We start from the raw sequence: 24150 nt of genomic DNA, 5'->3' as shown, positions 1-24150 counted from the left end.
GAGTGTCCTCTTCTGACACCGGCTTCAATCACGTCGTCCTCCGCGGCGTCCTGCTGTGAGCTCTGCATGTGATGTCCACACAGCATTGGACGTAGCACAGATGAAGGAGCTGATTGGCGCGCGCCTGTGACCCCGGAAGTGCAGGAGCCGGTAGTTCCGGGGTCAATCAGCTCCCTGTGCCCAGCGGTCGCAGTTTGTTTGCATTCACGTCTTAATTGACGTGGACACAAATAAATGGAGGTGCGCCTCTCCCCCCCCTCCCCCCTCCGAAAACACAGCGGATTTAATAGACTGTAACGGAAGGGGAGAGGATGTGTAAAAAAAAAAAATTTTTTGCTGCCAGAAGGTGCCCCCCCCGCAATCTGCCGTCCCAGGCATCGGACCACGGGTGCCTAGTGGTAAATACGGCCCTGCCTCCTTCTGAAGCTAGTGTGGATGACGCATTCTACATCTACACTAGCCGACAGTGAGGTCCTGCGCAGGAGCATAGATCAAAGTGCACCTGCGCAGGACCTCACTGTTGGCTAGTGTAGATGATGTATAACGCGTCATCCACACTAGCTTCAGAAGGAGGACAAAGATGGCTGAAAGAGGCGGCACAGGATACGGAGACACCCATCTAACCAGACAGCTCCGCACCGACTCTTGGGCAAGTATTATAGACTTCCGGTGACAGGTTCCCTTTAAATCATTAATCCCACGAAGATGCACTGAACTTGGTTTGAACAGTCACTCTCTGCCGACAGAGTTCCTTTAATGGCAGTTGAAGCTCGAAATTCAACTTGATCTGCCTTCTCAGGGAATTTAGGACCACTTAGACTACAGGCCGCACCTACTTTGAACACTGGAAGATACAGCCCAAGTAAAAGTAGCTATCAAAGCTCCTGAGTAATGACTGGCAAACCCAAACTGTAAAGTTTGGGGTCCGTACTGATACCTAGTCTATACACCAAATTCCTGCACCAAATCTGCATCTCCTGGCAAAAAACACGCATCAATACTGCATCACATTTTGATGCATATTTTTGCCAAGAGATGCAGTATTGGTGCAAGAAATTGGTATATAAATTCCAGCATCAACTCTCCATCTCTTGGCAAACCCCCTCCCCCTTCCCGATTTTCTGCCAGGAAATGGAGGTCTGATTGAATGCAATGAGTTCACCTGAGGTGAGGTCACCCATATCAATGAGTTCAATGAGCTCACCTGAGGTGAGAGTTTACCTGTGGTAATAGGTTGGGTACTGTGGGAACCTCCAGCTGTGACCACAGCAATACCTCTTACCACGCATGCTCCAGCATCAAAGTCCTCCATTATAGTGCCATGTTCTGACAATTATCTCGTGTCGACGACCACTTTGCATCACACAGGTGGCAAGTGTTTACACTACTCACTCTTACATAAATAATGCTGGCAACATTCCCTGTGACCACAATTATCTGCCCTTGAGAAAGTCACTCTCTGAGGTGATGATACGCGTGGGGCCAGTAGCACCCTCATCCTCAGTATCTTTCACCTCACTCAGGTTTTCAATCAACCTTGCATATGCAGGGGTTTCCTTGTATTTTGCAGTCTTTCTACAACAGAATCTAAAAGTTTTTTCATCTTTTATTAATCCGTTATTAACACAGAAATTGGTTTGAATCATTGCCATTCCTTATTTCATTTAGGGCATTTATACTCACCTTTGTATTAGGGTACCTTCACACTTAGCGATGCAGCAGCGATCCGACCAGCGATCTGACCTGGTCAGGATCGCTGCTGCATCGCTACATGGTCGCTGGTGAGCTGTCAAACAGGCAGATCTCACCAGCGACCAGTGAACAGCCCCCAGCCAGCAGCGACGTGCAAGCGACGCTGCGCTTGCACGGAGCCGCCGTCTGGAAGCTGCGGAGACTGGTAACTAAGGTAAACATCGGGTATGGTTACCCGATGTTTACATTAGTTACCAGCGCACACCGCTTAGCTGTGTGTGCAGGGAGCAGGGAGCCGCGCACACTGAGCGCTGGCTCCATGCTCTCCTAGCTACAGTACACATCGGGTTAATTAACCCGATGTGTACAGCAGCTACATGTGCAGAGAGCCGGAGCCGGCAGCACAGGCAGCGTGAGAGCTGCAGAGGCTGGTAACTAAGGTAAATATCGGGTAATCACCTTGGTTACCCGATGTTTATCTTGGTTACAAGCTTACCTCAGCTGTCAGACGCCGGCTCCTGCTCCCTGCTCGCTTCATTTGTCGCTCTCTCGCTGTCACACACAGCGATCTGTGTGTCACAGTGGGAGAGCGCCTTTGAAGAAAACGAACCAGGGCTGTGTGTAACGAGCAGCGATCTCGCAGCAGGGGCCAGATCGCTGCTCATTGTCACACACAGCGAGATCGCTAATGAGGTCACTGCTGCGTCACAAAAAGCGTGACTCAGCAGCGATCTCGGCAGTGAGCTCGCTGTGTGTGAAGCACCCCTTAGTCAGACCCCTTTTCTTATGCAGTAGAGCCTTATTTACATACGATTTCCTGGGTTTGTCTATTGTTCATTTGAATCTATACTGTGAATTTACAAGCTGTCTGACGTCTTATTCATCTATTTATTCTTGATTGTTCATTTCATAATCTTAGGGTGTGTACTTTGTATTCCATCAGCCTATATGCTTTTTAAGTGTTTTTATGGTCTGTTTGGTCTTTTGTTGATTATATATTTGTTCAATAAAATGTATTATTGTTTTGGTGATCCCCCTCCTTTTGTTGCACATACTTTTTCTCTCATGTTTCTCTGGTGACATTTATGGTGAATGGGGTGATCCCTGGAAGTGAATTGGTGCCCTCCATTCCTTTCACTTTAATCTAGAGCTTACATTAGCTGTGTGCTGTCAATAACCCCTTAGATTTCCCCAATTGACACCACACCAGGACAATCAGGTTGAGCCAGGCAAAGTGCCGAAATTGTCGCATCTAATGGATGTGCAATTCTGGGAGGTTGTCGGCTGCTCTTTTTAAACAGGGTAGCCCAATAACCATGGGCCTCCCCAGCCTGAGAATACCAGTGCACAAGTGTCTGCTTTATCATGGCTGAGTATCAAAATTTGGGAAGACTGCAGTTTGTTTTTTATAAAAAAAAAATGTTTAAATAATTTGTAAAAAAAAAAAAAAAAAAAAAAAAAAGCAGCATAGAGTCCCTCTTATTTTAATAAACAGGCAAGATAAGCACACGGCTGGGGGCTGCAGCCTGTAGCCATCTGCTTTATCTGCGCTTGGTATCACAATATGGGGGGACCCTACGCCATTTTTAACATTTATTTGTACACCACTATAGGGACGCAGACAGTGTGTGTAATTCCAACCAATCACAGATGCTGTCACAGAGGGTTGGAGCGCGATCTGCCAAAAACAGCAGAATCTAAAATGTAACTTTTAATAGTGGTTTCTCTAAAAAAAGGAAAGGAGAACCTTGCCTTTAATAAAATTAATAATAATAATGCCACGTGAAGAGTGAGATACTGTATAGCCCTATAAACTACAGGAGGGCCTATACACCCCATCACATGGCATAAACAAACACAAAGGCTGATTAGATATGACAGCTGAACCAGGAGCAAATGATTGAGTTGGTATAGGCAAAACTCCAGACCTCAGGGTCGTTTCACCCTAGTGCTGCCTATAATATTGTACCAAACCACATCCTCATATACCTAGTAAAGAGGATAGGTACACCACCACCTGTAAAGGTGTTGGAACAAATCACTTAATGCCCAATGGTTCAAATCGAATCGACAAAGCTTCAGGGTTAATAGTATACTCAAATCCCCACTGTGTCTTTGTCTGATTAGTAAAAAATGGAGCGATCTCACCCGTGTTGGTGTATCTTATTTCCATACAGACAATTTACCACCATCAACGGCCTATCCACGGACCCTTCCACTCTGGATCCGGGATCCCTTCCAAAGTAACAAAAACTGTCCTTATCCCCAATCCTCCTTCTCCCGACGCGTTTCCTAGATGCTATTCTTCAGGGAAGTTTATATAAGGAGATGCAGGTTTTAATGAAAAAACCTCTAGTGGGTTCACAGATGGTGACAGCTAGAATCCTCTCTGCTGTACCTTGGTACAGAGGATTCTAGCTGTCACCATCTGTGAACCCACTAGAGGTTTTTTCATTAAAACCTGCATCTCCTTATATAAACTTCCCTGAAGAATAGCATCTAGGAAACGTGTCGGGAGAAGGAGGATTGGGGATAAGGACAGTTTTTGTTACTTTGGAAGGGATCCCGGATCCAGAGTGGAAGGGTCCGTGGATACGCCGTTGATGGTGGCAAATTGTATGTATGGAAATAAGATACACCAACACGGGTGAGATCGCTCCATTTTTTACTAATCAGACAAAGACACAGTGGGGATTTGAGTATACTATTAACCCTGAAGCTTTGTTGATTCGATTTGAACCATTGGGCATTAAGTGATTGTTCCAACACCTTTACAGGTGGTGGTGTACCTATCCTCTTTACTAGGTATATGAGGATGTGGTTTGGTACAATATTATAGGCAGCACTAGGGTGAAACGACCCTGAGGTCTGGAGTTTTGCCTATACCAACTCAATCATTTGCTCCTGATTCAGCTGTCATATCTAATCAGCCTTTGTGTTTGTTTGTTTGTTTATGCCATGTGATAGGGTGTATAGGCCCTCCTGTAGTTTATAGGGCTATACAGTATCTCACTCTTCACGTGGCATTATTGTTATTAATTTTATTAAAGGCAAGGTTCTCCTTTCCTTTTTTTAGAGAAACCACTATTAAAAATTAAATTTTAGATTCTGCTGTTTTTGGTAATTGATTATATTCACCAGTGGCTGTATTATACATATTGGAGCGCGATCTGACTGCAACCAATCACAGGTGCAAGGAGTGACAATGGGTGGGGGAAGCAGTGAATATGTATGGGACTTAATGAGAGGACCCAGAAGCAACGTGACCGCTACGTGGGAGACGCGGAAAGTATAACTGTCTGCTTTGCAGACCCCTAGCCCTTTCTACTATCATTTTAAAGCACAATGTTCGTGTCCCCATAGACTTATATGCAGTTTGGCATCAGGCAGATATTCAGGTTCAAGTCCAGTTCCGAACCGGATTTTTTTTTCCTTTTTTTTTTTTTTAAAGTCTGGCCGCTTAACTCGAACATCTGCGGGTTTGTCCATCTCTACTCTTGAGATCTTGATGTTCCTTTATCCACTTTGTGCAACATGACTTAGATGGAATAGAAAAATTGATGACAGGCTGCAATGCAGGATAGTCCAGATGGTGGAAAAGAAGCCCCAATAAAGTTCCAAAAAAATTCAAGCTACCCTACAGGCTCAAGGTGCATCAGTGTCAGCGAGAACTCTCGGTCGACATTTGAATGAATTTAAATACTATGACAGGAGATCCAGGAGGACCTCACTGCTGACACAGACAAAAAAAAAAAAAAGAAAAGCTAGACTGCAGTTTGCCAAAATGTATGACAGTAGATCAAAAACTTTCTGTGAAAGCGGCTTGTGGGATAAGACTAAAATAGAGCTGTTTGGTAAATCATTTTACGGTTTAACGTAAACCAAGTGAGGCCTACAAAGAAAGAACACAGTACCTACAGCCAAATAAAGTGGAGAATCAAATGTGTTTTTGTGTCATTTTGCTGTCAATGGCATCATGAAATCTGAAGATTACCAAAGAAATTTGGCTCGTAATGTAGTGCCTTGTGTCAGAAAGTTGATTTTTGCATCCTAGATCATGGGTTTTCCACCAGGACGATGACCCCAAAAATAATTACCCCAAGCATACTTCAAGAAGCACCCAAAAATGGATGGAAAATAAAAAAAATAGTTCTGAAGTAGCAACAATGAGTCCAGATCAAAATCCCAGTAAGCACCTGTGGAGAAATCTTAAAATTGCTGTTGGGAGAAGGCACCCTTTAAATATCAGAGACCTGGAGCAGTTTACAAAAAAACAGTTGTCCAAAATTTCAGGTCAGAAAGAAGCTTGTTGATGGTTATAGGAAACGATTGATTGCAATTATTTATTCTAAAGGGTCTGCAATCAAAAAGTAAGTTGAAGATGCCAACAATTATGTCCGGCCAATTTTTGGGTTTTGTGTGACCTTAAGTCAAATTTGCCTTTTTTGAGATCGCTAGTCCTTGCTGAATGGTCAGGACCATTTTCTTCAAAGGCGATGTCCTGCTGGGCAGGATGCATGGCTGTATTTGACACCTACCAACGACCTCCTAACACAGTCCCAACGCCCGCCGAGATCGTTATACAGGTCGCTGATCGTTACTGAGTCGTTGGTAAGATGTGACTGAGACATCTCACCAGGGACCTCCCAGCGACTTACCAGTGATCCTTATCAGGTCACATCATTTTCAGGATCTCTGGTAAGTCGTTAAATGTGACAGGGGCTCTAGTCCAGTAGGGATAATCTCCTGCTGATAAACCACTGATTGTATTGAAATTACAGCTGCTGAGCAATTGATATGTCACTGATATCAAGATCTCTGCCCCTACATTGTGCTGCTCTCAGATTAAATTGCTGACAGATTACCTTTAAATTGTTTTTACAAAATTTTATACAAAGTGAAATGATATCTGCCTTTAGGCCTGATAAAGATCAGCTTAATTTCTGACATTATCATCTGAGATGTCTTTGCCACATGGTGAAATAGCTTATGAGTCAGCACCACACATCTAAGAGTATATAGAAGGGTGTCAACATGTAAAGTACCTCTGTAAAACTAATATCCGAAATCAAGCACCCGTAAGGGTCACCAAGACGGTACAGGAAATGTCTCAGACCACAGACAACTATGCAGATTAAGGCAAAAAAATAATAGGCGCTGCATTGGGTTAAATTTTAATCTATAGGTTTTTAATTAAAATAAGGTGGAAAAAACCCCTGCAAAGCTTTCCAATAAATTTTAACGGTATAGCTGCAATGTGGTAAAAAATGTAACGATAATTTTGCCTTTTCTGATGTGTATGATATAGTTTATATTGGTATTCCATATAAAATAATTCCAGAGATTTTTTTATTTAAATTCGCTTTGGGCTGAGCATTGCTATTCCCACTGTAAATGAGACATTTTTCCTACATAGTCTGACACTGTCTAATCACAGGATGAATGACAGAGTATCAGCACAAGTTTCAGTTGTAACTGCTTTCGATGGAGTGTGCAAGTATTTACTAAGACCAGTTAGCCAAAAATGTCACAATGGCAACTTCATTAGCTACAGAGTTATTATAATTCTATATTTTAGGTTGTGTGTTAATAAAAGTCAGTAGTAAGAGATTGCATTTATAAGTTTACAAAAATCTATAGAAATTCTAATGGAATGTAATATGAGAGCACACTCCAATGTTGAGATACTCTTTTTGCCTGCAAAGATACCATAGGAAATGCAAACATGGTAGAAAATCATTCTTTATTAAAATTTTATTAACGTTTCTAGGCATAAGTGCCTCTTCATCAAGATCAAAACCAGCAAATCTACATACAAAGCCATAAGAAGTACTACAGCTGAGTTAATCTGTCACGTGGCCACCTGTCACTAAGGCCACCAAGCCACTAGATGCATTTGACCTGAGTTCCTATTCTACTTTCTAAAGTTGTGTCTATTCCCTAGCACAGCCTGTAGAGGTGGGCCTCTGTATCCTTCCTTCAAATACACCATATCTGTAGTTCTTTCTAGCCCTATCACTATTTATGAGTGGAGATAAACGAACCTCAGGCTCGAGGCTCGGGGTCTGAGTTTGGAAAATGACATGAAAATCTCCCTGGTGAGTATCTCGCAGTGCTGATGTCGTGATGCGCAGCATTGTGTGCGCTGCGGGAAATGTGCAAATGGCTCAAATTTGACTTACATTATGCCTTCTGAGATGTAATGTTCACGGAGAAATTGAGCAAAAAAAAACAAAACACCCACCCACCTCCAGAAATGTTTTGCTGTGGGCTGAAAAGCAAAACACTTCCAGCGCTGGGTGGGCGGTTTTTTTTTTTACTACATTTCTTTGTGATCATTACATTTGAGAACGTAAAATGTAAGTCAAATTTGAGCTGATCACACACTTCCCGCAGCATGCATCACTCAGACACCAGAAGAGTGATACCCACCAGGGAGATTTTCACGTCATTTTCCAAGCCCGAACCCCGAGCCTGAGGTTTGCTCATCTCTATTTATGAGTGCATAACAAGTCATGTCAAGTACTATGATCTCTGTTTGGTGCGCATAGTCATGGTGGTTTCCAGAGTTCAGAAGAAATCGGATCAGGTAGGGATTGCGGTCATTAACCCCCAAAGTAGCTTAAAAAAATGTATTGAAGGCCATTGACTCTTCGATGCTCCTCTTTTGTCTCTGTACACGGGACTGCAGTGGTCTACAACATATGGCTGACAGAATCTATCACTCGTTTCTGCAGATATGCAGAGATAGATGGCAAGAGACTGTTACAGCCAGTGATTGCCTGCAGTGGTCACGCATTGTAACTAGGACAGCCCTATAAACAAAGACTAAAGGTACCGTCACACTAAGCGACACTCCAGCGATCCCACCAGCAACCTGACCTGGCAGGGATCGCTGGAGCGTCGCTACACGGGTTGCTGGTGAGCTGTCACACAGGCAGATCTCACCAGCAACCAGTGACCAGCCCCCAGCCAGCAGCAACGCGTAGAAGCGATGCTGCGCTTGGTAACTAAGGTAAATATCGGGTAACCAACCCGATATTTACCTTGGTTACCAGCGCACACCGCTTAGCGCTGGCTCCCTGCATTCCTAGCCAGAGTACACATCGGGTTAATTACCCGATGTGTAGTCTGGCTATGTGTGCAGGGAGCCGGCACTCGCCGCGTGAGAGCGGCGGACGCTGGTAACGAAGGTAAATATCGGGTAACCAAGGAAAGGGATTCTTGGTTACCCGATATTTACATTGGCTACCAGCGTCCGCAGAAGCCGGCTCCCTGCACATTCAGTTGTTGCTCTGTCGCTGTCACACACAGCGATGTGTGCTTCACAGCGGGAGAGCAACAACTAAAAAATGGTCCAGGACATTCAGCAACAACCAGCGACCTCACACCAGGGGCCAGGTTGTTGCTGGATGTCACACACCGCAATATCGCTACCAAGTCGTGCCTCAGCAGCGATGTTGCTAGCGATGTTGCTTAGTGTGACGGTACCTTAACACGTAGCATCAGAGACCATGCGCCAGGGGCCTCAACAGGTAAATAAAGCTCATTTCATTATTCCACAGTTTTAAGTACCTTTGTCACAATTTTGTCTGATCCTGGACAGCTCCAGTTATTTAGTCAAGTGTGGATCTTTGCTACAGCTTGTTAACAACAAAAAAAACCAACAAAAAAGCTGTATCTGCTCCTTACCTCCTAAATTCATCCCAGCCTGGAGACACTTCTGTAATCTGCATGCAGGACAATTCTTCCTCCGAATCTTGTCAATAATGCAGTCATTCCTTCCTGCACAGAGATAGCTGTGCTGCCCTAAAAATACACAAAAAATAATTAATTTTCTATCTCAATACCTTCACAGTTGAAGAACATACATTTCTTTGTAAATCTTATCATCAAGATTAATACGATTAAAAAAGATGAGGCGGTCAAGACTGATGAGAAATGTGGAATGTGGAGACATCGAAACAAGAACTTGGACACGGAACAGAAAAACAGACATTGATGGATACGGTGAGGATTGTGCTGAAATATATATGTTTAAGGCATCGTAATTTACAAAAGAAGTTTCATTTACATTTCATACAAGGATGTCATTCACTGCGTGACTCCCTCAATTATCCCTTTCTCCTTCAATAGGATAAAAACCGGCAATGAACATCTAAATAGCACACATGCGGGGCAATCACATAAATCTGGAAAAGCAGCATTATCGTGAGATGACATGTAGGTACTCCGGGAAGCCTTGTGATATTCTATACTGAATACATCTACATAATACATGTATGGATTTCGGTACAATGTGTTTACTTAGAACGCAGCCCCAGATGTGAACATTATCAGAATGAACCATAGTATAAAAGGTTGTCAGTATCAACCCTGGGAATTAACTGTTGAAGCACTACAATGCCACAGATACTTGAGAAAATATTTGCCACTTTAATGGGTATAGCTCACATACATTATGCGAATCTTCAGAAAAATGCTTTAAACCTTAAAGGGAAAAATGTCAAAAATATGAGTTCTAGAGGGTGGGTTGCAGCAAATACATTGTGTAATGGAAGTCCATGTTCTGCACATTCATATACATTTTGCATGTATATTTATTTTACTACACTATATAGCGCAATTAATTTTACAGACGTTCCAGAGATCATCATCACTGTCCCCATTGGGGCTCACAATTTAAAATTTCCTATCGGTAGGTCTTTGGAGTGTGGGAGGAAACCAGAGACCCTAGCGGAAACCCACACAAACATGGGGAGAACATACAAACTCCTTGTACATGTTGTCCTTGGTGGGATTTGAACCAAGAACCCCAGTGCTGCAAAGTAACAGTACTAACCACTGAGCCACCGTGCTTCCCAATGTAAAGTACCCAATCACCTTGTAATTTAATGTCATTAGTAGGTTCAAAATACAGGACAGATTTATAAAGATAGCAGTGAAACTTAGGCATGGAGAGCTGAGGTGCTTGCTTCACACTGTTAGGCCTCATCACGCATCTTTGATTTTTCACATATGAAAAAATATGGTACAAGTGTCATCAGTGTTTTGGATCCGAGAGGGTCATCAGTGTTTTGGATCCGAGAGGGTCATCAGTGTTTTGGATCCGAGAGGGTCATCAGTGTTTTGGATCCGAGAGGGTCATCAGTGTTTTGGATCCGAGAGGGTCATCAGTGTTTTGGATCCGAGAGGGTCATCAGTGTTTTGGATCCGAGAGGGTCATCAGTGTTTTGGATCCGAGAGGGTCATCAGTGTTTTGGATCCGAGAGGGTCATCAGTGTTTTGGATCCGAGAGGGTCATCAGTGTTTTGGATCCGAGAGGGTCATCAGTGTTTTGGATCCGAGAGGGTCATCAGTGTTTTGGATCCGAGAGGGTCATCAGTGTTTTGGATCCGAGAGGGTCATCAGTGTTTTGGATCCGAGAGGGTCATCAGTGTTTTGGATCCGAGAGGGTCATCAGTGTTTTGGATCCGAGAGGGTCATCAGTGTTTTGGATCCGAGAGGGTCATCAGTGTTTTGGATCCGAGAGGGTCATCAGTGTTTTGGATCCGAGAGGGTCATCAGTGTTTTGGATCCGAGAGGGTCATCAGTGTTTTGGATCCGAGAGGGTCATCAGTGTTTTGGATCCAAGAGGGTCATCAGTGTTTTGGATCCAAGAGGGTCATCAGTGTTTTGGATCCAAGAGGGTCATCAGTGTTTTGGATCCAAAAGGGTCATCAGTGTTTTGGATCCAAGAGGGTCATCAGTGTTTTTGATCCGAGAGGGTCATCAGTGCTTTTGATCCGAGAGGGTCATCAGTGTTTTTGATCCGAGAGTGTCATCAGTGTTTGGGATCCAAGAGTGTCATCAGTGTTTGGGATCCAAGAGTGTCATCAGTGTTTGGGATCCAAGAGTGTCATCAGTGTTTGGGATCCAAGAGTGTCATCAGTGTTTGGGATCCAAGAGTGTCATCAGTGTTTGGGATCCAAGAGTGTCATCAGTGTTTGGGATCCAAGAGTGTCATCAGTGTTTGGGATCCAAGAGTGTCATCAGTGTTTTGGATCCAAGAGTGTCATCAGTGTTTTGGATCCAAGAGTGTCATCAGTGTTTTGGATCCAAGAGTGTCATCAGTGTTTTGGATCCAAGAGTGTCATCAGTGTTTTGGATCCAAGAGTGTCATCAGTGTTTTGGATCCGAGAGTGTCATCAGTGTTTTGGATCCGAGAGTGTCATCAGTGTTTTGGATCCGAGAGTGTCATCAGTGTTTTGGATCCGAGAGTGTCATCAGTGTTTTGGATCCAAGAGTGTCATCAGTGTTTTGGATCCAAGAGTGTCATCAGTGTTTTGGATCCAAGAGTGTCATCAGTGTTTTGGATCCAAGAGTGTCATCAGTGTTTTGGATCCAAGAGTGTCATCAGTGTTTTGGATCCAAGAGTGTCATCAGTGTTTTGGATCCAACAGTGTCATCAGTGTTTTGGATCCAAGAGGGTCATCAGTGTTTTGGATCCAAGAGGGTCATCAGTGTTTTGGATCCAAGAGTGTCATCAGTGTTTTGGATCCAACAGTGTCATCAGTGTTTTGGATCCAAGAGTGTCATCAGTGTTTTGGATCCGAGAGTGTCATCAGTGTTTTGGATCCAAGAGTGTCATCAGTGTTTTGGATCCAAGAGTGTCATCAGTGTTTTGGATCCAAGAGTGTCATCAGTGTTTTGGATCCAAGAGTGTCATCAGTGTTTTGGATCCAAGAGTGTCATCAGTGTTTTGGATCCAAGAGTGTCATCAGTGTTTTGGATCCAACAGTGTCATCAGTGTTTTGGATCCAACAGTGTCATCAGTGTTTTGGATCCAACAGTGTCATCAGTGTTTTGGATCCAACAGTGTCATCAGTGTTTTGGATCCAACAGTGTCATCAGTGTTTTGGATCCAAGAGGGTCATCAGTGTTTTGGATCCAAGAGTGTCATCAGTGTTTTGGATCCAACAGTGTCATCAGTGTTTTGGATCCAAGAGGGTCATCAGTGTTTTGGATCCAAGAGTGTCATCAGTGTTTTGTATCCAAGAGTGTCATCAGTGTTTTGGATCCAAGAGGGTCATCAGTGTTTTGGATCCAAGAGGGTCATCAGTGTTTTGGATCCAAGAGGGTCATCAGTGTTTTGGATCCAAGAGTGTCATCAGTGTTTTGGATCCGAGAGGGTCATCAGTGTTTTGGATCCGAGAGGGTCATCAGTGTTTTGGATCCAAGAGGGTCATCAGTGTTTTGGATCCAAGAGGGTCATCAGTGTTTTGGATCAGAGAGGGTCATCAGTGTTTTGGATCAGAGAGGGTCATCAGTGTTTTGGATCTGAGAGGGTCATCAGTGTTTTGGATCAGTGTGTCATCAGTGTTTTGGATCAGAGTGTCATCAGTGTTTTTGATCCAAGAGGGTCATCAGTGTTTTTGATCCAAGAGGGTCATCAGTGTTTTTGATCCAAGAGGGTCATCAGTGTTTTTGATCCAAGAGGGTCATCAGTGTTTTTGATCCAAGAGGGTCATCAGTGTTTTTGATCCAAGAGGGTCATCAGTGTTTTTGATCCAAGAGGGTCATCAGTGTTTTTGATCCAAGAGGGTCATCAGTGTTTTTGATCCGAGAGTGTCATCATTGTTTGGGATCCAAGAGTGTCATCAGTGTTTGGGATCCAAGAGTGTCATCAGTGTTTGGGATCCAAGAGTGTCATCAGTGTTTGGGATCCAAGAGTGTCATCAGTGTTTTGGATCCAAGAGTGTCATCAGTGTTTTGGATCCAAGAGTGTCATCAGTGTTTTGGATCCAAGAGTGTCATCAGTGTTTTGGATCCAAGAGTGTCATCAGTGTTTTGGATCCAAGAGTGTCATCAGTGTTTTGGATCCGAGAGTGTCATCAGTGTTTTGGATCCGAGAGTGTCATCAGTGTTTTGGATCCGAGAGTGTCATCAGTGTTTTGGATCCGAGAGTGTCATCAGTGTTTTGGATCCAAGAGTGTCATCAGTGTTTTGGATCCAAGAGTGTCATCAGTGTTTTGGATCCAAGAGTGTCATCAGTGTTTTGGATCCAAGAGTGTCATCAGTGTTTTGGATCCAAGAGTGTCATCAGTGTTTTGGATCCAAGAGTGTCATCAGTGTTTTGGATCCAAGAGTGTCATCAGTGTTTTGGATCCAACAGTGTCATCAGTGTTTTGGATCCAAGAGGGTCATCAGTGTTTTGGATCCAAGAGGGTCATCAGTGTTTTGGATCCAAGAGTGTCATCAGTGTTTTGGATCCAACAGTGTCATCAGTGTTTTGGATCCAAGAGTGTCATCAGTGTTTTGGATCAGAGAGTGTCATCAGTGTTTTGGATCAGAGAGTGTCATCAGTGTTTTGGATCCAAGAGTGTCATCAGTGTTTTGGATCCAAGAGTGTCATCAGTGTTTTGGATCCAAGAGTGTCATCAGTGTTTTGGATCCAAGAGTGTCATCAGTGTTTTGGATCCAAGAGTGTCATCAGTGTTTTGGATCCAAGAGTGTCATCAGTGTTTTGGATCCAACAGTGTCATCAGTGTTTTGGATCCAACAGTGTCATCAGTGTTTTGGATCCAACAGTGTCATCAGTGTTTTGGATCCAACAGTGTCATCAGTGTTTTGGATCCAACAGTGTCATCAGTGTTTTGGATCCAAGAGGGTCATCAGTGTTTTGGATCCAAGAGTGTCATCAGTGTTTTGGATCCAACAGTGTCATCAGTGTTTTGGATCCAAGAGTGTCATCAGTGTTTTGGATCCAACAGTGTCATCAGTGTTTTGGATCCAAGAGGGTCATCAGTGTTTTGGATCCAAGAGTGTCATCAGTGTTTTGGATCCAACAGTGTCATCAGTGTTTTGGATCCGAGAGTGTCATCAGTGTTTTGGATCCGAGAGTGTCATCAGTGTTTTGGATCCAAGAGTGTCATCAGTGTTTTGGATCCAAGAGTGTCATCAGTGTTTTGGATCCAAGAGTGTCATCAGTGTTTTGGATCCAAGAGTGTCATCAGTGTTTTGGATCCAAGAGTGTCATCAGTGTTTTGGATCCAAGAGTGTCATCAGTGTTTTGGATCCAAGAGTGTCATCAGTGTTTTGTATCCAAGAGTGTCATCAGTATTTTGGATCCAAGAGGGTCATCAGTGTTTTGGATCCAAGAGGGTCATCAGTGTTTTGGATCCAAGAGGGTCATCAGTGTTTTGGATCCAAGAGTGTCATCAGTGTTTTGGATCCGAGAGGGTCATCAGTGTTTTGGATCCGAGAGGGTCATCAGTGTTTTGGATCCAAGAGGGTCATCAGTGTTTTTGATCCAAGAGGGTCATCAGTGTTTTTGATCCAAGAGGGTCATCAGTGTTTTTGATCCGAGAGTGTCATCATTGTTTGGGATCCAAGAGTGTCATCAGTGTTTGGGATCCAAGAGTGTCATCAGTGTTTGGGATCCAAGAGTGTCATCAGTGTTTGGGATCCAAGAGTGTCATCAGTGTTTGGGATCCAAGAGTGTCATCAGTGTTTTGGATCCAAGAGTGTCATCAGTGTTTTGGATCCAAGAGTGTCATCAGTGTTTTGGATCCAAGAGTGTCATCAGTGTTTTGGATCCAAGAGTGTCATCAGTGTTTTGGATCCGAGAGTGTCATCAGTGTTTTGGATCCGAGAGTGTCATCAGTGTTTTGGATCCGAGAGTGTCATCAGTGTTTTGGATCCGAGAGTGTCATCAGTGTTTTGGATCCGAGAGTGTCATCAGTGTTTTGGATCCGAGAGTGTCATCAGTGTTTTGGATCCGAGAGTGTCATCAGTGTTTTGGATCCAAGAGTGTCATCAGTGTTTTGGATCTGAGAGGGTCATCAGTGTTTTGGATCAGTGTGTCATCAGTGTTTTGGATCAGAGTGTCATCAGTGTTTTGGATCCAAGAGGGTCATCAGTGTTTTTGATCCAAGAGGGTCATCAGTGTTTTTGATCCAAGAGGGTCATCAGTGTTTTTGATCCAAGAGGGTCATCAGTGTTTTTGATCCGAGAGGGTCATCAGTGTTTTTGATCCAAGAGTGTCATCATTGTTTGGGATCCAAGAGTGTCATCAGTGTTTGGGATCCAAGAGTGTCATCAGTGTTTGGGATCCAAGAGTGTCATCAGTGTTTGGGATCCAAGAGTGTCATCAGTGTTTTGGATCCAAGAGTGTCATCAGTGTTTTGGATCCAAGAGTGTCATCAGTGTTTTGGATCCAAGAGTGTCATCAGTGTTTTGGATCCAAGAGTGTCATCAGTGTTTTGGATCCGAGAGTGTCATCAGTGTTTTGGATCCGAGAGTGTCATCAGTGTTTTGGATCCGAGAGTGTCATCAGTGTTTTGGATCCAAGAGTGTCATCAGTGTTTTGGATCCGAGAGGGTCATCAGTGTTTTGGATCCGAGAGGGTCATCAGTGTTTTGGATCCAAGAGGGTCATCAGTGTTTTGGATCCAAGAGGGTCATCAGTGTTTTGGATCAGAGAGGGTCATCAGTGTTTTGGATCTGAGAGGGTCATCAGTGTTTTGGATCTGAGAGGGTCATCAGTGTTTTGGATCTGAGAGGGTCATCAGTGTTTTGGATCAGAGGGTCATCAGTGTTTTGGATCTGAGAGGGTCATCAGTGTTTTGGATCTGAGAGGGTCATCAGTGTTTTGGATCTGAGAGGGTCATCAGTGTTTTGGATCTGAGAGGGTCATCAGTGTTTTGGATCTGAGAGGGTCATCAGTGTTTTGGATCTGAGAGGGTCATCAGTGTTTTGGATCTGAGAGGGTCATCAGTGTTTTGGATCAGAGTGTCATCAGTGTTTTTCACATATGGATAAATAAATTAGTTACAAAGTTTCTCCTATGCTCCAGAATATTAAACACAGACAACAGACGACCGCACACTGATAACATCCGTGTGACGTCTAAAGTTCTCATGGACCAATAGACTTGTATTGGTACTTTAGATTCATGACACTGATAAAAGTGGACATGTCACCGCGATTTCGGCATGGACATGGTCTCAAAAAAAACATGAACATGTGAACAGCCCCATAGACTATAATGGGTACGTTTACTATGGTTATGTGAAACATGGGCATGTAACTGAGTTTCAGTAAGCTCTTATGCCATCTCTAGATGTGGCTGCACAATATCAGACTAACAACAAAAGATATGCAAAACATGTGGTCAGTTTTGGAGAGTCTGCTGGGGCTATGAGGGATACCAGCCTGGGAGGGAGCAAAGGCTGACACTAAGGCCTCATTCAGACGTCAGTGATTTTTCTCATATGCAAAAAATGGTCAGAATTTCATCGCTGTTTTGTATCAAAGTGTCATCAGCGGTTAGCGCGTGAGTTTCTAACATCAGAATTCGGGTCCGTTTCATTACTTTTTCTTGGATGGAAAAAAATGATGAAGGTTTCTCAACCTTCTATAAAACAGTCCATGAAAAACAGACAGAACATTGACAGCAGAGTGTGTCTGATTTTATTGCAGACCCATAGACTGAGTGTGCATTGGCGATTTAGATCGGAGAATCAGATCAAGAACAGACAGGTATTCATGCTTTTATGTGAACTACTCAAGCCTCAATAATACATGGACATGTGAACAGCTCTATAGACTATAATAGGTATGCATTCTATCTGTAAAAATAATGGAAATAACTTGTACATAAATAATTGACGTCTAAAAGAGCCCTTAGCGGGAATGTGTGGGACATCAGAAAGTAGAGGACTGGTCATCAGAAGGTTGGCCATCTTGACATCCATAGTGTTACTTAAAGAAGTTGTCCAGTTACCAAAAATGATTTTTTTTTTTCTGATAAATCTTGCTATTATGTGCCTCTCCACACATCTATCACGTTATTTTACCAATATTACCTTTTATCATGCTCTAGCATAACATCTTCATTACTGGCTCCAGCTCTGATGGAGTTAATCGCTCTCTTGACTTCCTGGGTTCAGTTACTACAACTTCCATAATCCTTTGCAGTAACTAGCAATCTATCTCACACCCACTCTGAGCTCCACCCAAACTGTTCCCTCCCCTCAGATCTCCACCACAACAGTTCCCTCCCCTCAGATCTCCACCACAACCGTTCCCTCCCCTCCTTCGTGTGTGCACTGCCTAATCATGGTAATCATGGTGTATACAGTTGGTACTATGCAGCAGAAGTCACAGAGTGGAGCAAGTTAGTGACATGTATCATCCGGTCACCTGCACAACAAGTCCCAGAGTGGAGACAGTTAGTGACATATAGTACACTATGTGTGAGAGCAGAGCATGTCACTGTCTCCACTCTGGGACTTGTTGTGCAGGTGACAGAGTGGAGCAGATTGGTCCCATGCAGCGTCCGGTCACCTGTGCTGCTGGTAGGATTATATGATCACACTGCCGACACCGCCCACTCTCCTGACAGCTGAGCACAGCGGGCGAGTGGACAGTGTGATCACATACTTGCGTGACAGGGGGGATTTCAGCGGAGGAAACCCCCCCTGTACTCTACACTGGAGCCCGTACCTCCCACAGCTGACCGATGGTAAGCGGCGCGCTCTGCCTTCACCGCTCCACACTGGCGTCCTCCGGATCCTCCCCTCGATGCTGGACTGTGACGTGCGATAGTCACTGCCCACAGCCCAGTCAATCAGTGTGAGTGGCGCCGGCATCCTCTGACGTAAGCGTCAAGTTTGAGAGCCCAGAAATGCCGGGACGTCAGAGGATACTGGCGGCCACAGCTCCAGGGGGTCATGTGACAGGCACTGAGCGTGCAGGATAGCGCCGCTCAGTGCCAGAACTGGAAATACAAGCCAATGGAGAAGATGCATATAATGGTAAGCGACACTCATTGGGAAAATAAAAAAAAATGGGTGAACCACCCCTTTAAGTGCTTCAGTCCTGTGTTGTGTAGACGGAATGAAATTATGTTGGTTAAGGAAGGGTTCATAGGAACAGCAATGACCCTCCTCCTGGTTGTGCAAAGAAAATCTGATCTGAACCGTTAGTTCATGCTTAACTATAATAAATACATAAAGGAAGGTGTAAAGCAAACTCTGTCCTGGGGGTTGTGTGAAAGCAACACTTTCTGAGGCCCAGTGAAGTCAACTGTAACTAGTGGGTGACAGACTGTGGTGCTCAGGAATAAGTTACAGCACCATGTAGAACGTACTGCAACCACAAAGTTTCTGAGCCTTATGTGAGATTTATCCAGCAAGTGTTTTGTGCCACAGTTTGAAGAAAGGACATTTTTTTTTCTTTAACCAATATTGAACAACTGTTTCTCTGAAGGCGGAGCACTCAAACTCCCCATTACCAAGTACCAGTCTTTATTTAACTAAAATTAGAAAGTAGCAAGCATGAATTCTCCACTAAACATAACCACTGAGGCAGATTGTGTAATGGCTTTGAGTGCCTTTTTACTGCACTGTTGTCCGACCCCGTGATGCTATAAATATTTGGGGAACCTATTTCACACATTGCGTCAGGGCCTGCTTTTGACTTAATAAAATTAAAAAATGCATACCATGCAACCTTGCTTCCTTGAGCTAGACACTGAACCAAAGGGCACCAGGTAGTAAAATTTCTGCCACTGCATCAAGTAAATAGTCTTCTGCATGGAAATGAGCAAATTGTAGCCTAAAGGGTGGTTTACACGCTGCGACATTGCTAGTGATGTCGCGAGCGATAGCACCCGCCCCTGTCGTTCGTGCAACATGTGGTGATCGCTGACGTGGCGAACAATATCGCTACGGCAGCATCACACGCACATACCTGTTCAGCGACGTCGCTTTGCTGCCGAACAATCCCTCCTTCAAGGGGGAGGTGCGTTCGGCTTCACAGCAACGTCACAAAACAGCCGCCCAATAGAAGAGGAGAGGAGGAGATGAGCGGCCGGGACATGCCGCCCAAGTCCTTCCTTCCTCCTTTCCGATGGACGCAGGTAGGATGATGTTCGTCGTTCCTGCGGTGTCACACACAGCGATGTGTGGTGCCGCAGGAACGACGAACAACCTGCGGAATGAAACACCAATGACATTATGATTTGGAGCAACGTGTCAACGATCAACGATTTTTGCCGTTTTTGCGATCGTTGATAGTCGCTCCTAGCTGTCACACGCTGCGATGTCGCTAACGACGCCGGATATGCGTCACAAACACCGTGACCCCAACGATATATCGTTAGCGATGTCGCAGCGTGTAAAGCACCCTTAAGATGCTGCAGATTTGGTTGCAGAAATGTTTGCATCAAATCAGCATATACTGGCAGGAAACTGCTGCGGCAAAAACACAACGGTGAGTGGGGGCTCCAAATCGTCACTAGGTGACAGCCAACGGTGAGTGGGGGCGCCAAATCGTTACTAGGGTGACAGCCAATAGTGAGTGGGGTGCCAAATCATCACTAGGATGACCACCAAAGGTGAGTGGGGGCACCAAATCGTCACTAGCATGCCGACCCCCACTGTTGGTAGTGCTCAGGAGGGAGAATTAAATTAGGGCTTGTATCCTCCTCTTCTGTGCACTGTAGATAAGTATTCACTTTCGGTTTGGTGTTTATTTTAAAATATTCTAATAAAACTGTGATTTTAAGGATAGATTATTTATGCATATATGTCTATGTTAATTACTTACCCCATATGTTCCACCACAGTATATGGAGTTTTGTTAATGCTTTTTTCTTTTACTGCTTTTAATGGTGAAAATGCAGCCAAAAACGCAGAAATAATTATCATGCTGCAGCTTTTTTCTGCAACCAGAACTGCAAGGAAAAAATTCTGCACAACAGTTCGGGATTCTCAAACACTTTGCTTACATAAGAATTTCTTTGCACATTTGTGAAAATTTGCCAGCAAAAATGCAACGTAGCACATAGCTGCTAGCATACTACCAGGAACAGGGCACCATAACATCAATCATATATCATCTGCCTGGAGAAGATCCCCTCGCGTAGTAATGCAATCTAGAACAGGCTTAGAAATCTTTAGCATTATAATTTTCAGACATTTCTTGAGCATTCAGTAAGCACAATCCACATGTGCAATTCTTGCATATACATAACATTAGCAGATCCTGGCATTATAATAATATGTGGCATTTTGCAGAACAATGATGCACATAGTCAGATCTCATCATGGTTGGATGCTCTTGGTCTTTATTTCAGTGCAGCATCAACTTGCTTAAGCTAGAGAAAAAGAGTTTATTATCGAATGTTACAATCTTACCTAATAAGTAATGGATTAAAAAAAAAAAAAAGTTACCAAGCAGCAACAGGGGGTGGGCAAGCGGCCAGTAAAATAGACTTGGCATGGTGACACTATGGGCGCTGCCCAAGTCTGTTTCCTGTCTTATTGAAGTAGCGGAGTGACGGTAAAGCAGAGTTATGTAACTGATGTGATGTAGCCTTGGAGTAGGACTGCCGTTGCTGGGCAGTTTCTGGAGACTCAGAGAAAAATCCTTAAAAGACTTGGAGGAAATGTTCCACAAAGAAGACTAAAACAGTTTAATCACTGCTCACAAGTATCCAAGATACATTGATCATTTTCAGAAACCCAGAAAGTATGAGATTAAAGACGAACTGCAAAACCACTTGTGTTATCTAATAAGAATATCACACTTCGCCCCTGCTGCTGTGCATTTACCCCGCACTTCTTACTTCTGCAGCTTTTGATACCGCAGACGATAATGACTTCTTGCATCAGTAACAATAGTGACAGCAGGAGAATTTCCAATGCAAACACCGTGGTGGCTGACGACATCAATGCAGTGCTCGGTCATTAGGTTGTCCCTGTAGGATGTAAGTAATTGCTCCTATTTCTAATAAATTTACAATAGGTGAGAAGACTGAGAATTCAATGGTTAAATAATCCTAACGGGACACTGACCAGAAAGTTCCGGAAACCAGCAGTAATACAGGAATCCTAATAAATATATCCTGGCTTCCAGTAATTGATTCCATTCACATATTTTACCAAATTACTCCCGGTTTTACTTTTCACTCATATCTGCGTATAAATATGACAAGTGCAATTTGATAAAAAAAAAAAAGTAAAAAATCAGATTTCACAGGCACCAGTGATATTCAGTGAGGCAGTGCTGATCTGCAATTTTTTTCCTCGGCTGTTTTCAGCCTGAAGGAAAAAAATATATAAATCGCAGCAAGCTGGGTATACTAGCAAGTCAATGGGTATGAGGAAAAAAAAAAAGAACAACGGCAAGCGGACCATCCTAGTGGCATCCATTTTTTATGGATACATTATCATTCTGTAACAAAGAACACTGTTAATCAGGGGTCGGGAACCTTTTTGGCTGAGAGAGCCTTCAATTCTGTGAGAGCCATACTCACCAGGGGGAGCGGCTCAGAAGGTCCCAGGAGGCAGGGTAGGCGATGCTATGGGCACGGAGGAGAGAGTGTTGTGGCTCAAGAGGGTTAGTGTGCGGAGCATCTTTGATACTGCTGGCTCGTGGGGTATATGTATATATATTATATATATATATATATATATATATATATATATATACACACCTGCAAATAGATCTGCAAATAGATCTGCAAAAACATTAGTGCATGCCCTCATTATCTCCCGCCTCGACTACTGCAACCTCTTGCTCTCTGGCCTCCCTTCCAACACTCTTGCACCCCTCCAATCTATCCTAAACTCTGCAGCCCACTTAATCCACCTCTCCCCTCGCTACTCCCCAGCCTCGCCACTCTGCCAATCCCTTCACTGGCTTCCCATCGCCCAACGACTCCAGTTCAAAACATTAACCATGACATACAAAGCCATGCACAACCTGTCTCCTCCCTACATCTGTGACCTAGTCTCCCGGTACCTACCTGCACGCAACCTTAGATCCTCACAAGATCTCCTTCTCTGCTCCTCTCTTATCTCCTCTTCCCACAATCGTGTACAAGATTTCTCCCGTGCATCCCCCATACTCTGGAACGCTCTACCTCAGCACATCAGACTTGTACTGTTAATGATTGTTGTACATATACCCTCTTTCACTTGTAAAGCGCCATGGAATAAATGGCGCTATAATAATAATAAATAATAATAATAATAATAATTATTTTTATATATATATATATATGGCAAGGAAAAAAAATGTAAAAACTGCACACTCACAGGGCGGAATATTGAATCGATTTTACTTGTCCAACTTTTCTGATGAAAATCAGACAATCATTATACGCAGATGTGCGCAAACCCTTAAAGGTATATTGTATGGTTAGGCACAAGACCTGAAAACATTCTTAAAGAACATTTCAATCCTAAATTAGTGAGGGCGGCAGGGGCATGCAAAACTAGTGCCCGAAACAGTGCCTTAAATCTTCTTGGCAAACCAAGGGTGCACTAATTAGTATCATTTATAAAACATTAGTTTCTGCAGAAAGGAAACAACATGTAAAATGCTAAGGGAGCAATTTTTGTAGGCTTTTTTTTACTCTACAAGGCTGTGTGTTTAGTAAACTGTTCCTTTGGTCTGTCCAGCTCCCTTTAAAATGGTCAACAAATCATTCCTATATCTTATAAATCAATCATTTTTTTCTAGCTTAAAGAAGAAAAATATTTCCGCCTCCAATACAACTACTGAAAAAGCGGTTCCATGGCTTTACTGGACACCTAAGTGGCAAATTTGTCCACTTATGTAGTTATACATCACTCTCTCCGGTATACATATGTAGTCAGATTTGTCATTTAGGAGTTTGAAAAAGTGGACTGTCAACTGTAAATCATAGAAATAGCTGAAATGTCAACTATCTGATAGAAGAACTCACATGTTGTGGTTGACACAGGTGACAATTTGTGCTACAAGCTATGTACAGGCTCTCCATTCTCCAAGTGTATGTATTGCTCATGGTAAGGGAATATTGGGTAACGAGCAAAGAGGTACTGATCAATAACAATCTTTATATAGCGCCAACATACTGCACAGCGCTTTACAGTTCAAAGGTTCATGTACAGTCATAAATAACAGTTAAGAAAAATACAATAATTAAAAAAAAAAAAAAAAAAATTGTGACCCTGCTCATAACAGATTACAATCTACAATGGGGTGAGGTGCTTATTTTTTTACAATGATGGTCCAGCCATCTTGAAGAAATAGGAGATAGATGAGGATGCATGAGCCATTCACCAGACAATCTTTGTAATGCTTTTGGATGTGCTGGAGTTTGATGGAGAATTATGTTCAGAGAAAGAGTGAATGGGCTGTATATGAAAGGACTTGGGGGCCCTTTGCACACTACGACATCGCAAGCAGATGCTGTGATGCCGAGCGCGATAGTCCCTGCCCCCGTCGCAGCTGCGATATCATGGTGATAGCTGCCGTAGCGAACATTATCGCTACGGCAGCTTCACATGCACTCACCTGCCATGCGACGTCGCTCTGGCCGGCGACCCGCCTCCTTCCTGAGGGGGCGGGTCATGTGGCGTCACAGCGACGTCACACGGCAGGCGGCCAATAGAAGCGGAGGGGCGGAGATGAGCGGGAT

At 43.6% G+C, this 24150-nt stretch overlaps 1 protein-coding gene across 1 annotated transcript in view; it reads right to left on the bottom strand.

Annotated features, from left to right (window-relative positions):
- LOC142264620 (mineralocorticoid receptor-like) overlaps positions 1–24150 on the bottom strand; it is a gene marked incomplete at its 3' end in the record, with an annotated part of 118478 nt that overhangs the window by 38911 nt on the left and 55417 nt on the right. Inside the window, exon 2 of the mRNA XM_075332253.1 lies at positions 9385–9501. Within this exon, the coding sequence (XP_075188368.1) occupies positions 9385–9501 (117 nt within the window). The remainder of the gene's footprint in view (positions 1–9384; positions 9502–24150) is intronic.

The sequence above is a fragment of the Anomaloglossus baeobatrachus genome, unplaced genomic scaffold, assembly GCF_048569485.1.
Source record: "Anomaloglossus baeobatrachus isolate aAnoBae1 unplaced genomic scaffold, aAnoBae1.hap1 Scaffold_2674, whole genome shotgun sequence".
Classification (NCBI taxonomy): domain Eukaryota; kingdom Metazoa; phylum Chordata; class Amphibia; order Anura; family Aromobatidae; genus Anomaloglossus; species Anomaloglossus baeobatrachus.
Note: the sequence above shows the minus strand (reverse complement) of the source record. Positions and strands in the feature narration are given on the sequence as shown.